Source organism: Camellia sinensis, chromosome 12 (genome assembly GCF_055761805.1).
Source record: "Camellia sinensis isolate YWXY chromosome 12, ASM5576180v1, whole genome shotgun sequence".
NCBI lineage: Eukaryota > Viridiplantae > Streptophyta > Magnoliopsida > Ericales > Theaceae > Camellia > Camellia sinensis.
The window spans coordinates 85975042-85989978 of NC_138972.1; the positions used below are offsets into that span (position 1 = coordinate 85975042).

Consider the following 14937-nt stretch of genomic DNA (forward strand, 5'->3'; position numbering starts at 1 on the left):
TATTGTTGTATTGTTACAGGAGATAGATACCTTTATGATGTTGGTGTGCACATATAGTTGCAGTACAATTGTAATAAATATTGCCCGCGCATTATGTTGTTCGCGTTTGGTGGAGTGTTTGTGTGAAAAATGGGGTGAGTTGTCTGCTGGTTCTATTTCATTGTTCTGTCAGCTACCTGGGATTAATAGGTGTGATTTGGACAATGAGGAAGAATTTTAGAACATGCTATTGCTTGCTAAATCAATGGGGGTACAACATGTAGAAGTTGATGTTGAGTTGAAAAATGATATTGGTCAGTCGAGTAGCTCTAGGTTGCTATGTGTGGGGGTGAGGAAGAAATTGATACACTACGGAGATTTTGCCACCATAAAGAGAAGGTGCTGTTGTCAGCTCCTTAGGCAAACGGTATTACGCATGTAGGACAATGGTTTGTTGGAGATGCACAAGAATTTCATAATGTTTTATGTAAGTATGCCATCCAATATGGGTTTCAGTTTACGTATGTCAAGAATGAGACAACAAGGGTTACTGCGTTGTATGCGATGCGCGAGTAGAGAGGCTGTTTGTGGGCTGTTTGTGGGCTATACATTGTAAAGCACAACGAGCAAATGGTTTTTTCTACATGAAGAGGTTCAGTGATGTGCATAGTTGTGGTACGGATGTCCGAACATCGAAGAATATGAGAGTTAGTTCTGATTTGGTGTCGATTACTATATCTGAAATTATGAGGGACAAGCCGTTGATTCGACCGTGTGAGGTGGTGACTATTTTGAAGAGGGATTATGGGCTAAATGTGAGTTACCACGTGGTATGGTTGGGCGTAAAGAAAGCAAAGGATGTTATTCATGGAGATCACTCATTATCTTTTGACCAGCTGAGGTGGTATTCAGATGCTGTGATGCGTTACAATCTGGGGAGTTATGTCAATATTGACTATAATGCGAGTAGTCAACAGTTTTGTCATTTCTTTGTATCATTCGTTGCATGTATTTCTAGGTTCAATTCTTGTCGGCCTTTATTATTCCTAGATGGAACATTCCTCAAAGGAAAGTACAAAGGTCAGCTACTTGCGACAATAGCGAAAGGTAGAAACAATGGTTAGTATTTTTTTTAACTGTCTATTCATGTAAAAATTCACATTGAGCGGCATAGTGTGGACATATGATAGACGATTACACAGTGTGTTCCACATTTACACTGGTGTCAATGTTTACATCAATACACATTGATATGAACAATAGCATAATATGACTAATTGACAAATTAACAGTAATGTGAACATTCACATTATTATACACTGATGTGAATGTTTACACCATTGTCTACTAATGTGAGTTTATCCATTAATGAACAGTAATGTGAATGTTCACATCATTGATGTTTACGAAATCCAATCCAAAAACAACAATAGTAATAGGGCAATGTAAATATAAACATTCACATAACATGTTTCCTTTATAGTGTTTTTGTAAACTACTTGTGTTAATATTCACATTGGAATATTGTGAACAGTTGTTTAATGGTGTTGTGTTGTAGGTCTATTTCCTGTTGTATTTGTGATTGTTGATTCAGAGACCACGACCAATTGGTCGTGATTCTTGCACGAACTTGGCAAGGTTGTTGATGGTAAGCGTCAAATTACTTTCATTTCAAACCGTAATCTTGGTCTGTTAGAAGCGGTGCCGAAGGTGTTCCCATCTGCTCACCACAATTATTACTTACAATACTTGAAGAACAACTTAAGAGACCGGATGAAGGGAATTGATAATGGATTTAGGGACCACCTCATTAGTAGTTTGAGTGACTGTGCTTACGAGCCAATTGTGATAGGGTTCCATAAAAAGCTTGAGAAATTAAAAGAGGAGGGTAAGCAACGAGCACATAGTTTTTTCAAGGAGTTGGCACCTAAGCACTGGGTGAATTCATACGTCAGGTAATAGTAGTTTCCTGATGTATTCCATTTGTCAAGTTTAAAATGGTAGCGATGTGAAATTTTAGTTATATTTTATGACGATGTGAAATTTCATATTCAGTTTCAAAGAAATTTAATTAAATATTGTACAATGTTTGTGATGTTGTGCAGGGGCATGCGTTATGGGGAGATGACATCCAATGCGGCTAAGTCATTTAATAATTAGATTAAAGAAGCACAATCTTCCTATCACTCAGATGGTGGACACAATTCATACTCAGTTGATGCGGCAAATGTCTGCACGGCGTGACTAAGCAAACAAGTGGAATGAGCTTATTTGTCCTACATTGAAAACAATGCTTCTTGATTCATTCAATGACAACAAGTTTTGGCAGGTGAGCAAAGCCAATGAAGATGTGTTTGAGGTTCATTTTATACCATTTATTACAGTTGATATTGCAAGGCGTATGTGTTTGAGGTTCATTCTGTACCATCTGTTACAGTTGATATTGCAAGGCGTACGAGTTCTTGCTTCAAATGGCAAATCAACGGATTTCCATGTGACCATGTTGTTATTACTATTCAGAAGAGTCGTTACAATCTCAATGATTGTGTGGAACATTACTTTCATGTAGAGACGTATCGTGCAACCTATTTCGATGCCATATTCCCTATACCATCGGTGAAAAAGCCGTCTTTTGATCCCACGGACTTCACTATATATCCACCAATTGTGAAAGGCCACCCAGCAAGCCCAAAAAGAATAGAATCCTATCAAGGGGTGAAAAAATGAAACAAATAAGGTGCGGGAGATGTGATAAGTTCGGAAGCCACAATCAGAAATCATGCAAGGAGCTAATATATGGTGTACATTTTTTCATTTCAACATTGTGTTTTACATGAGATTCTTATATTGTTTTTTGAAATAAGATTATGTTATGTTGGCAAATATTGTGTTGCAATAAGATTACGTTATGTTGGCAAACATAATAATGCATTAGTATTTGATTTGTGTTTTTTTTTTTTAGGTAGCAAACTGACATTTTTGTTGGTGTGTTAAGGATGAATACATGATGTGAACATTCACACTTGTGTAAGATAATCACATTATGTGAATAATTGCACATGGGTTGAACTTTTTAACATTATTGTGGTGTGAATATTCACATTATTATTACCATTGACAGCATCAAAGTAGATGACATAAATATTTACATTAATGTAACCATTCACATCATCAAATCAGAAGATGTGAATATTCATATATGTATTACAAAATGTAATTGTGAGTGTTTTTTGCTAGCAAAAATAAGATGTTCTTGTGGATATTATGATGCATGCATGGGCGTGGTGTGAATATTGACATCGCTGCTGCCATTCACATCATCAAAAGTTACGATGTGAATATTCACATCATCAAATTACTAGCTGTGAATATTGACTTATGTGTTAAGAAATATCATATTCACACATGTCATATTGTGTTACAATAACATTTTAAGCAATATTCACATCCATGTAGTAAGGCTTTTAAACATAAGAATGTGTATGATCCTTCTGTGATGTGGAAATTCACATCATGTCGTATGTCAAAAAAAAAATACAATCTCAATGTGCATGATCAACACGAAATAGGCCTCAAAATGCATATACATATATTGAATGAAAAATAGCGGTACAAGCAGTGATATAGAATTGATTTAAAACCCAGCTAGTCTGCTCCAATATGTCAAATCTATTAACGCTAAATTGTCTTAAATGTGGACAACAGTTTCGGGTAACAGTGATAGGTGGACACCCCCCACCTATAGGTTTTCACATTGCATTGTCTTTCTGTGATTCAGAAAAAGGTGTACTAATGAGTCTCTTATTTGATACCATTCAAAGCGATTTAGGTTGTCAACAATTTCCTCACGGTATACATGCGCCATCACGATGTAACACACTACGAACCCGCAATCCACCCTGAAAATGCAAAGTTGTTATAAGATTTTAAAATTTAAATGTATATAATGGTTATAGAAGATGTGTACAAATTGATTTGAGACTTACGAATCTGATGCTTGCTGAGGATAGACCTCTACTGATATTATTAGTTACGATAGATTTTGGCCTGATAATTTGGTCCATAATGGTGATGATGGTCTGATGTTGTGCACCACAGTCTCGATATAGTCCCTTTGCCATGGGGGGAACAATGAAATTTCATATTAGGCACAAAGCAACATAATGCATACGTCCAAGTTCAAATATTTCACATCATGACAAGTATTATATGTGTCAGCCACTTACCACTATTTGTGCTTTGTCAATATATAGGTCATGTATGCTGGGTCTTGGTCGTAGCGAGTTATAATGCCTCCATAGATTGTCTTTGACGTCGTACACAACAATCGTCCAGTGGAAGTTGTGGTGTATTGGGAAGATAAAGTATCTCTGGCCTTGATAGTCATCGATATGTACATCAATCAGTTTATTCTCTTATGGAGGGAGGGTACTCTTGCATGATTTTCTGCACAAAATGGGCATACAATGATGTACCAAATATTTATATCAATGTTCACTGTAAATGATATGAATGTTCACATCTGTTAATTTGTCAAACAGTCCTATAATGTATTACAGATGTGAATGTTCACACCTGTTAATTTCTCAAACTTCCCAATACATGAATGTTCACTGTGAATAATGTGAATGTTCACACCTGTCAATGTGAATGTTCACACCTATCATATTATGTTGTTGTTAACATTCACATATGTCTAGCATTGAAGTTAACAATATAAGCATATAATGTTAAGATGAACATTCACATCTATTGAACATGCAAATCAAATACTGTTCATGTAAACATTCTCATCAACATCAAACATAAACAAACCAAAAATGTAGTTGTTACCAAACTTGTGCTTGTAAAGATGAATGCCAAATCCTCCAAAGTTGGGTTGACCAGCCCTTGTAGTTTAAGTAGAATTTCACCATATGCATTTATCACCTGCACAAACATAAAGGTAGCAGTACATTATTTCTAATGTCTTTACAGTGTGTGTGTGTGTGTGTGTGAGAGAGTTTTGTCCACATTTACAAGTGCCATACGTTATTATGTATTGATTCTTCCTTGATGGTGTGTATGATGTCATCAAAATACACATTTTTAGTTTTTGAGTCCCCTCGCCACACAACCAACCTGTGCATTGTGATTACAGAAAATGTGAATATTAACATTGCACAATTATAAAATGATCTAATCTATTAAGTACATATGTGAAGCTTAACATCATCATAAAAATAAATTCAATCTGAATATGTATGATCAATTACTCATCACCGCCGTTCTTGTGCAAATTTTGGACCTTCTGCTTGTTGAGTTTGCTCTTGTTGGCCCAAACCTTCAGTTTGTTGGTCAATGTTAACTTCTTGTACTTTGTTGGGTACTTTTTTTGTTGACGTTTGTCTAAATCTTGTACAATGTGGATTTCATGGGATTACTCTTCAGCTCCCTCTTTCCCTTTCTTTTGACCAGGCAAGTCGAGGTATTGAAACTCATCCAAGCGGTGCTATTTCCTTACCTTCTGCTTGATGAGCTTTACCCTAGATGGTGGGCTGAAAATGTCTTTCAGTGCTGCAATGGGATGCTTCTTAAGGCTGTCATGAGCCTTTTGTGTTTCGACTTGCGTGATAATGTGGACGAACTGATCATTGTAAAGGTCTTGAAGAATTGTTTTTTCACATTCCAGGTTGATGACCAATTTTGTCAACCGCTGAATTTCTTTATCTTTCCACTCCATGCAATTCTTGATCTCCATTTCCATATTGGATGGGCCCGATTGGTCGAATAATTTGGCTTCAAGTGCAGCGATCACTCTTGCCCTCAGCTCCTACGATTCTTTCAACTGTTTGTATTTTGCTTCCCATTGTCGTACGAGACCCCGAGCTTTTTGGTTTTTTTTATAAGTACATTCACAATGTTCGGTTCACTTGGTTGTGCTATGATGATACCTCTCTCAACATTGGAGTTATTAAAGCTAGTGTTGATGTCATCTTTAACATCATTTAGGTCCATTGCATCTCCAGAAATTCCATCGCTGTTGTCACTGCCTTGATTGTCTTTGTTTTCATCGTCATTACTTTCATCTTGCTTTGCTGGTGCACTCGACAAAACCTCATGTTTGGGCTCCACATTCAATTTGGTATGATGGTACATCTTTGCTTCAGTTAGGGATGCCATCAGCTCGCCGCCATATACCTGGAGTTGGAAATATTATGTTAGTTACATAGTTCCTTGTCTCATTATGTAAATGGGCACAACATTTTTTGTTGTACTTTTATCTCATTTAAACCAAGCTTCGCCAAAAATATGGACTTCATGTTGGTATATAAGGCTGTGAGGTCCCACTTCACACACCGTGGAATGGCATTAGGTTTGCGGGGTTGTAAGATGGCTGTGTGCTCACACAACTGAAACAAATAACAAACATCAGTAATGTGAATGTTCACATTAATAAATACTGATGTGAATGTTTACACCAGTGTCTAGTAATGTGTGTTTATCCATTACTAAACAGTAATGTAAATGTTTACATCATTGATGTCAACTTCCACACCATTGCCTAGTAATGTGTGTTCCACATTTGTTTTGGTGCTAACATGAGCAAAACATTGGTGTCAATATTTACATCAATACACATTAATGTGAACAACAACATAATATGACTGATTGAGAAATTAACAGTAATGTGAACATTCACATTATTATACACTGATGTGAATGTTTACACTAGTGTCTACTAATATGAGTTTATCCATTAATGAACAGTAATGTGAATGCTCACATCATTGATGTCAACTTCCACACCATTGCTTAGTAATGTGTGTTCCACATTTGTTTTGGTGCTAATATGAACAAAACACTAGTGTCAATGTTTATACACTACAAGAAATTGCATTTTTCGCAACGCAACAAAATATGTTGCTAAAAGGAAAAATTCATCGGCAAAAAGTTTTGCCGACACACAAAGCTACGTTGGCAACCCATAAGTAAAAGTGAGTCGGCAAAAGTTTTTGCCAATGAACTTATCATTGCGTTGGTAAAAGTAATGCCTTTAACGACAAACATAGTCGTCGAAAAATATACTTTTGGGGATGAAAAATTGACGTCGTCGCCAAAAGTAGTCGCCAAAAGTTCAATTTCTTGTAGTGATATCAATACACATTGATGTGAATGTTTCTAACATTTCACACTGTCGTGAACATTCACATCAGTGGGTACTTATGCCAACCTTGCCACCAGTGCGTACCAATGTGTATGTCACATTTGTTTTGCTGACAACATGAGTGGACAGACCCTGTGAATGTTCATATTAAATATAGAATAAGATTTATGAGATTTACCATTAACAACATAACACATCCGATGACTCGTCCTAGTTTTCTTCAGTTTTGGCCCACTGACCCCATTAGGGTTGCCCTAATGCTCTCAGCCCAGTCATACTCGATCATGTTGTCTAATGGGTCCATATATGAATAGAATGCCCATCCAATTGTTTTTTCGAACATGGAAAAGAACAGTTTGACGCATGCATACATACAAAATAATCTTGTAACCTCTTTATTGTCTTGTTTCTTTGTGCCCTTTAATGCTTCATTCAGAATTTCACATATTTTTGCTGCACTTAACCGACTAACATCCTTGCACATTCGGTGTATGATGCTGGCCGTTGGTTTTGCACCATAACAGAGGTCCATTGGCTTGGTGTCGCAGTCCACCCCAAAAATAAGTGATACATCACTTCTAAAAATCTAAATGCTCTTGTCCTCGATGTAAAACCTCCCACTGGATGGTTTGAATGTCTACACTATACGTACAATGACATCATCGTATTTCATGCAATGGTTGAGGTCAACTTCGTTACTGATCAAACAATCAAATAAGGGCCAAAATGGTGTTTTCCTAAGGAATTTCAATTGACAATTTGTAAATTTTGTAGCCTTCAATAGTTTCACCAATCCAGTGATATTTGACTGATATTTGACCTTTTTCATGTTCACTTGTTCGGGACTAGCTGTTTGATCGGGTTTGCCTTTGGCACAAGATTCCTCTCTCTTTCTTTTGCCATCAAATCTACAGGGAATACTTGTTTGTTCAAATACAAACAAATTTAATATTACTGTTCACAAATGAATAATGATAATAAGTGTAAATTATTATATGCCATGTGAATAATGGGATGGTGATAGTGAAATAGTATGTGAATAGTTGGTGCAAATGTTCACATGAAGAGGTGATAGCACATGACAAACCACCATTCACATGAAAATGTGAAAAAAGTCACACATTACAACTATTAAACTAACACGATGTATACACGATGTTAATCTTCACATCATTACACTTATATGTTTGACTGTGAATGTTCACAGCCAAATATATGGTGTGAATATTCAATGTAAGTGTGATAATGTGAATGTTAACATTATGCTCACAATGTGAATATTAAAATTATGTTCAGAACGTTACAATGTGAATATTAACATTATGTTCAGAATGTAATTATTGACATTATGTTCAGAATGTGCATATTGACATTGATGTTAATCAATAACAAGTGAAACAATATGATGTTATTATTTATAACATGCCTACAAGAATTCACATGTAACCAAAATAGGGTTGGCAACCATCCATAGTTTGGACTTTAATTATTTCATGACCATCAATAACCAACAACACCAACAAGTCTGACATTTATGTCACAATTTGAATATTTACTCACTAACTGATCTAATGTGTGTTTATCCATTACTGAACAGTAATGTGAATGTTTACATCTTTGATGTCAACTTCCACACCATTGCCTAGTAATGTGCGTTCCACATTTGTTTTGGTGTTAACATGAGCAAAATACTGGTGTCAATGTTTACATCAATGCGCATAGATGTGAACAACAACATAATATGACTGATTGAGAAATTAACAGTAACGTGAACATTCACATTATAATACACTGATGTGAATGTTTACACTAGTGTCTACTAATGTGAGTTTATCCATTAATGAACAGTAATGTGAATGTTCACATCATTGATGTTTACAAAATCAAATCTAAAAACAACAATAGTAATAGGGCAATGTAAATATATACATCGGTGATTACATTATGTTATCATTGACTGAAAAACAGAGGGTGGAACCAACAACACGCAACAACACCAACAAGTCTGACATTGATGTCACAATGTGAATATTTACATCATATTCCATCACATTTTTTGGTGAAGATTGGGAATTCTATGGACATCAACAATCAACAATACCAACATTGACAGTAATGTGAACATTCACATTAGTATACACTAATGTCAATGTTTACACCAGTGTCTACTAATGTGAGTTTATCCATTAATGAACAGTAATATGAATGTTCACATCATTGATGTTTACAAAATCAAATCCAAAAACAACAATAGTAATACGACAATGTAAATATATACATCGGTGATCACATTATGACTGAAAAATAGAAAGTGGAATGATGTTGCTTACTTTTGTTCCTCATTGTGGGTGGGTACGAAAATCGATAGACCACACCTAGTCGATCGACGGGAAACATGGAACAACGAACCACCCTCCTTCCGATGTAAACCTTCGCAGCGGTGTGAAATGATGTGGAATAACAGTGGCCAACGACAGTGGACGGTGGACGACGACGACGGTGGTGAGGCGATATGAATCTAAGGTTACGGTTTGTGAGTTTTTTGGGGCCAACGATGATATTTTCTTTGGGAAATCAGTGTTTTGTGGATTGAATAGATGGAATAGGAATGGTTTGTTTTTAGAATGGAGCAGGCACGGGAGAAGTGGAGGGAGGGTAATTTTGTCCTATTACAATGAATGGACCTAATGGAATAATAAAAAACGATTTGGATTTTATGGAATAAAACTGTTAGGAATAGGATTTATGAAAAAAGAGCCCTTTAAAATTCTCATTGGCTAGTTTTCATTTACCTTGTATTGTATAATCCTAAATTTGAAAAAAAAAAATGAAAAAAGTGAATTGTTTCATTTACATAAAGTGAATCTTATGCTCCAATTTATATAAATTATTGAAATTTCTTAATTTTAAACAATTAAGAAAATCCCCATTGGTTAGCTTCCATTTAACTTTTATTTTACAATCTCACATCGGGAAAAAAAAGAAAAAGTGAATTGTTTTGCTTATATTGAGTGAATCTTTTGCTCCTATTTATATAAGCAAAAGAAAAATTTTAGTGAGAAACCCTATAATCAATACCATTTTTTTTTCTTAATTTTAAACAATTAAGAAAATTTATATTGGTTAGCTTCCATTTAAATTTTATTGTATAATCTCACATAGATGTTTTGATTTTAAAAATAATTTTGTGTGGGATATTAAAACTCTCATAATATTTAACTTTAAAATAATTGAATCTCACATCGAGAAAAGAAATAAAAAGTGAGTTGTTTCACTTACATAAAATAAATCTTATAATCTAATTTAATATTATAGTATTGTGCATGTTTCAGTTCAAGATAGTTTAAATTTTAAAATAAAATTTAAAGATTTTAATTAATTAATTTTGTTGTAAATTGGTTGGTCTTTTAACTTAGCTGATTAAGCTAAATTGTTTTCGATTTGGTTGATTCACTGGTTTAACCACGGTTTTAGCTGTTTTTATTAAAATATATTGCTTAGATTTGTTTGATTTGTTTGATTTGAAATAAACTAAGATTGACTTTATTAAAAATTGAACGACTGAGATTGCTTGATTAGAAATGAATTTCTCGTTCAAACAACTGTTAACTTTTATTTTATAATCCCACATCAAGAAAATGAGGAAAAAATAAGTTGTTTCACTATATAAAGATTATGCTTCCATTTAATATTGTAGTGTTGTGTATGTTTTAGTTCAAGACAATTTAAATTTTAAAATTAAAATAAAATTTAAAAGTTTTAATTAATTAATTTTTGTATAAGTTGGTTGGTCGTTTGACCTAGTTGATAGAGTGAACCGTTTTCGGTTTAACTAATTTGTTGGTTTAATTGCAATTTTAGTGGTTTTATCAAAATATATTGATTAAATTTGTTTGATTCGAAATCAATTAAAAATTGACATAATTAAAGATTAAACGGTTAAGATTGATTGATTCGAAATAAACTTCCCACCCAAACCATTGTTAACTTTTAAACAATTAATAAAATATTCATTAGCTAGTTTTGATTTAACTTTTATTTTATAATCCTATATCGAGAAAAAGAAGAAAAAAAATGAATTGTTCATTTACATAAAATGAATCTTATACTCCCATTTATATAAACAAAATGAAATTTTTAGTGAGAAGTTTTATGATCAATATCTCATACTAATTTTTTTTTATTTTCTTAATTTTAAACAATTAAGAAAATTCTAATTGGCTAGCTTTTATTTAACTTTTATTTTACATAATATAAAAAAATTAAATATAATTATCATATTTTTATTAAATAATATATTATTTTATGTTATACAGCACAGGTGATATATTAGTATATTCTCATCTAAAAGGGCTCAATTCGAAGGCAAGTAATTTACCTATACAGTTTGCCTAGGTACATTACTCTTTAGAAATTGAGTTTGATTTTAAAAATTTTAAACATTTGATTCCTCAAATAATTTTTGGAATATTTTTTAAAATTGTGTGACCATCAAATCTTTTTGTACGAAATCATATGGCTAAAATTGTGAACTTGTATTGCTTTTTTTTTTTTTTTTTACATGTCATTTCTTTTACAATAAATCTCATCAAATAATAGTCTCTTTTTCACAAAATGTTAGGTTGGATGCTAACAATACATGACAACATAGATCATAACACTAACAAAGCCTTTACCCATGACAACATGAGTTTTTAACTAAATGCACATTCATTTAAAATTGCATTTTCCAAATTTAAACAGTGTTGAATTTATTTTTCAAATTTATGTTGTTTTATGAAATCGTATTATGACAACACAATTTTAAATTTAAAATCATCTTTAAAATCATCTTTTCAAAACACGACTTCAGTTAAATTTAAAACCATCTCTCAATACACGACTTCAAAAGAATAGTATGAATTTATGAAATAAATTTAAAATTGCTTGAATTTAGAAAATAAATTTTTAAATATGTGAGATTATTAAATAACTCAAAACAAGGGAATTCATTGGTACAATTCATATTACTTATATTTTTTTTAAAAAAATTTGGGGGTATGTCATATTGTTTGATGTATTTTTGCTTATACCTTCTTAAGTAGAAATAGATTAAATAAACATTAAAAAAAAAAGTTAATTATTTGGATTATAAAAAAAGATTAGTTTTGATATTTACTTTTTAATTATAAATTTTAACATACAATAAATTATACTGAACAAACAAAAGATGGGTTATGCAAAAAGTCTCTGAGGCTAGGAATGGCAACGGGCCGGGCCGGGGCCGGGGATCATACTCTCCGTCCCCGATCCCCGATGGTAGAAATTTTCCCGTCCCCGGCCCTGATCCCCGACGAGGAGCTTATCACCGCCCTCGTCCCCGTCCCCTAACGGGGATCGGGTTTCCCCGACCCCGAAAATTCCCTGGTCAAAAAAAAAAAAAAAAAACAACCGATCTTATATATTCATCAACAACAACAATGTTCATCATCATCATCATCATATATGCGTAAATCTGATTTAATATGAAGGTTAAAAATAGATGTGTATAATACAAACAAATTAAATTTGTGTATAATGAAACAAATCAAATTTGTAGAACAACAAATATGTGTATAATGAAAACAAATTAAAAAAAAAAATTATGTTTGATGAACAAAAATTAAATCAGTAATTTTTTTTTTTTATTATGTTTCATCATCATCATCAACAAAAATCATCAACTTAAAAACAAAAAAACACGGATCAAATCACAGAGAGAGAGATGAGGTAGGGCGGTGGTGGTGGTGGATCTGGGTCTTGCACACACGGATCAGATCTGATCTCACGGCCGATGGTGGTGGTGGATCTAGATCGTGTGGTTGAGCAACTCCGGCGGCTGAGAGAAGAACGAAGTCGAAGACATCACGGTGGAGATGGATGGTGCGATCAACAACGAGGTGAGAGAGAGGAGAGATAAGAGAGAGGAGATAATTTCAGAGCAGTGAGAGGGATGAGCGAGTGAAGCGATGAGAGTCTGAGAGAGAGGGAAAACAAGAGAGAAAATTATGATAGATATATCAATATAATATAATATCATATAACCTACACAGCAACCTAAAACACATATAATAATATTATATATAACCTACACAGCAACCTAAAACACATATAATAATATTATATAAATAGATATAATATAATATACATATATATACACATACTGGGAAGTTTCGGGGAAATTGCGGGGTTTCGGGGAAATTGCGGGGCGGGGCAGGGCCGGGGCCGAGGCCGGGAAAGGAAAACTTATCACCGTTCTTGGCCCGAAATTGATCGGGGATTTAATTTTGAATACCATCTCCGTCTCTACGGAGGTATTTTTCAGAAAAAAAAAATATTTTAATCGGGATCGAGGGTCGAGTCTCCGTCGGACCGGTTTCAAATTACCATCCTTATTTGAGGCGGCTCATGAGTTGTTAGATGATGCAACTAGCTCAAAAGATTTCAACTTCCTCATTAAATTGCCCTTGCAAATTGAGGCGTGAAATTGAAAACTAGCTAATAGCAAGAATAAAAATACACAAAATGTAAACATCTGTGCATGCCAACAAGCTACAACTCAAACAAATTAAAAGATTAGAGGGAGATGAGAAAAAGGCATTATAGACACACACTAATCCTAATGCTACCACAGTTTTGATGCTCCACGACACGTTGACTGTGACCTCTGCCCGGTAATTTATTACCCTATCTATTGTCTTAGGCTAAAGAAAATCTAATCTGATCAAATATCCAACATAATTCTCGTACACGATAATGAAATGTGAAAGCATGTTTGGTGTAGTTTTATAATAAATTAAAGTTGATAATCAAAAAAATAAAAATTAAAAACACTTATTTCCTAACATTATAGTCATCATTTTGCGACTCATTTAAATTATTTCTATATAATAAATTATAAGTAAAAGTTGAACAAACAGTTTAGTATAAATTTTCAAAATAAATTTTTAAAAAAAAAAATTATACACATCTTATATAAACTATTCGGTCAAATGTGTGGGTCTCACTCCATATAAAGGGATTATAGTATTATTTGGTGCACTTTATTGAATTTACTTATAGTCTTATTCTTCTCTTTTTTTTTAATATATATATATACATATGTGTGTAGAGTTTTTAGTATAGTTTCTATTTATAACTTATGGTGCAAAAATAACTTAAATAAATTGAGAAATATTGATTGCCTGAATGTTAGAGGAATGATATTTTTAGTTTAAAAAAAGTTACACTGGTCCTATATTTGGTTTTATGATTTAACTTAAATTATGTATAATAAGAGGAGGCGCTTTTTGCAGGTCTCAAAATTAGTCGAAATGCACGTAAGTTGACTTAGATACCTAATTATGTGTTGGTATTTTTTCATAAAAATACAAAAAATATATATATAATGAATTAAATAAAAATGACAAAATAAATTTTTTATTAAAGAATGGAATACATGATAAACTACACAACTAAAATTACAAAAATGAATTAGATTACATTACTGATAGAACAAATTATTAACATGGATAACTAAATATTAGAACTTATCAAGGTAAACTAAATTCTAAAAAATTTAAAAACAAATTATAAGAAAAAAAACATACTTAAACATGTGTGGTACCATAGTTTCCTTAAAATAGATTCATTGTCTTCCAATGGATGCTAGAGGTATGTCGGCGTTTGTCTCCTAAAATACGACAGTCAAAACCAACTAATGCAGAAGCACCTTCTGAATAGTTTCAGCGAACTTGACAATGGTTGCACTCTCTCTAACAAGAACCAAAGAAGGGACTAACAAAATAATATAG

The 14937-nt window shown here is 33.3% G+C and overlaps 1 protein-coding gene across 1 annotated transcript; it reads left to right on the plus strand.

Annotated features, from left to right (window-relative positions):
* Nucleotides 1-244: 244 nt before the first annotated feature.
* Nucleotides 245-2139, plus strand: LOC114301307 (uncharacterized). Its single transcript, XM_082897034.1, has 5 exons — nucleotides 245-406; nucleotides 630-971; nucleotides 1574-1627; nucleotides 1735-1934; nucleotides 2085-2139. Exons 1-5 carry the CDS (start codon nucleotides 245-247, stop codon nucleotides 2137-2139), a joined length of 813 nt encoding a protein of 270 aa, XP_082753160.1.
* Nucleotides 2140-14937: the final 12798 nt, after the last annotated feature.

Bases quoted from the DNA above. Each gene is read 5' to 3' on its own strand.
- LOC114301307 (XM_082897034.1), top strand. From the start codon at position 245: ATGGGGGTACAACATGTAGAAGTTGATGTTGAGTTGAAAAATGATATT. The intron at 972-1,573 runs GTATCATTCGTT...TTGTTGATTCAG, and splicing joins AACAGTTTTGTCATTTCTTT to AGACCACGACCAATTGGTCG. The intron at 1,935-2,084 runs GTAATAGTAGTT...GATGTTGTGCAG, and splicing joins TGGGTGAATTCATACGTCAG to GGGCATGCGTTATGGGGAGA.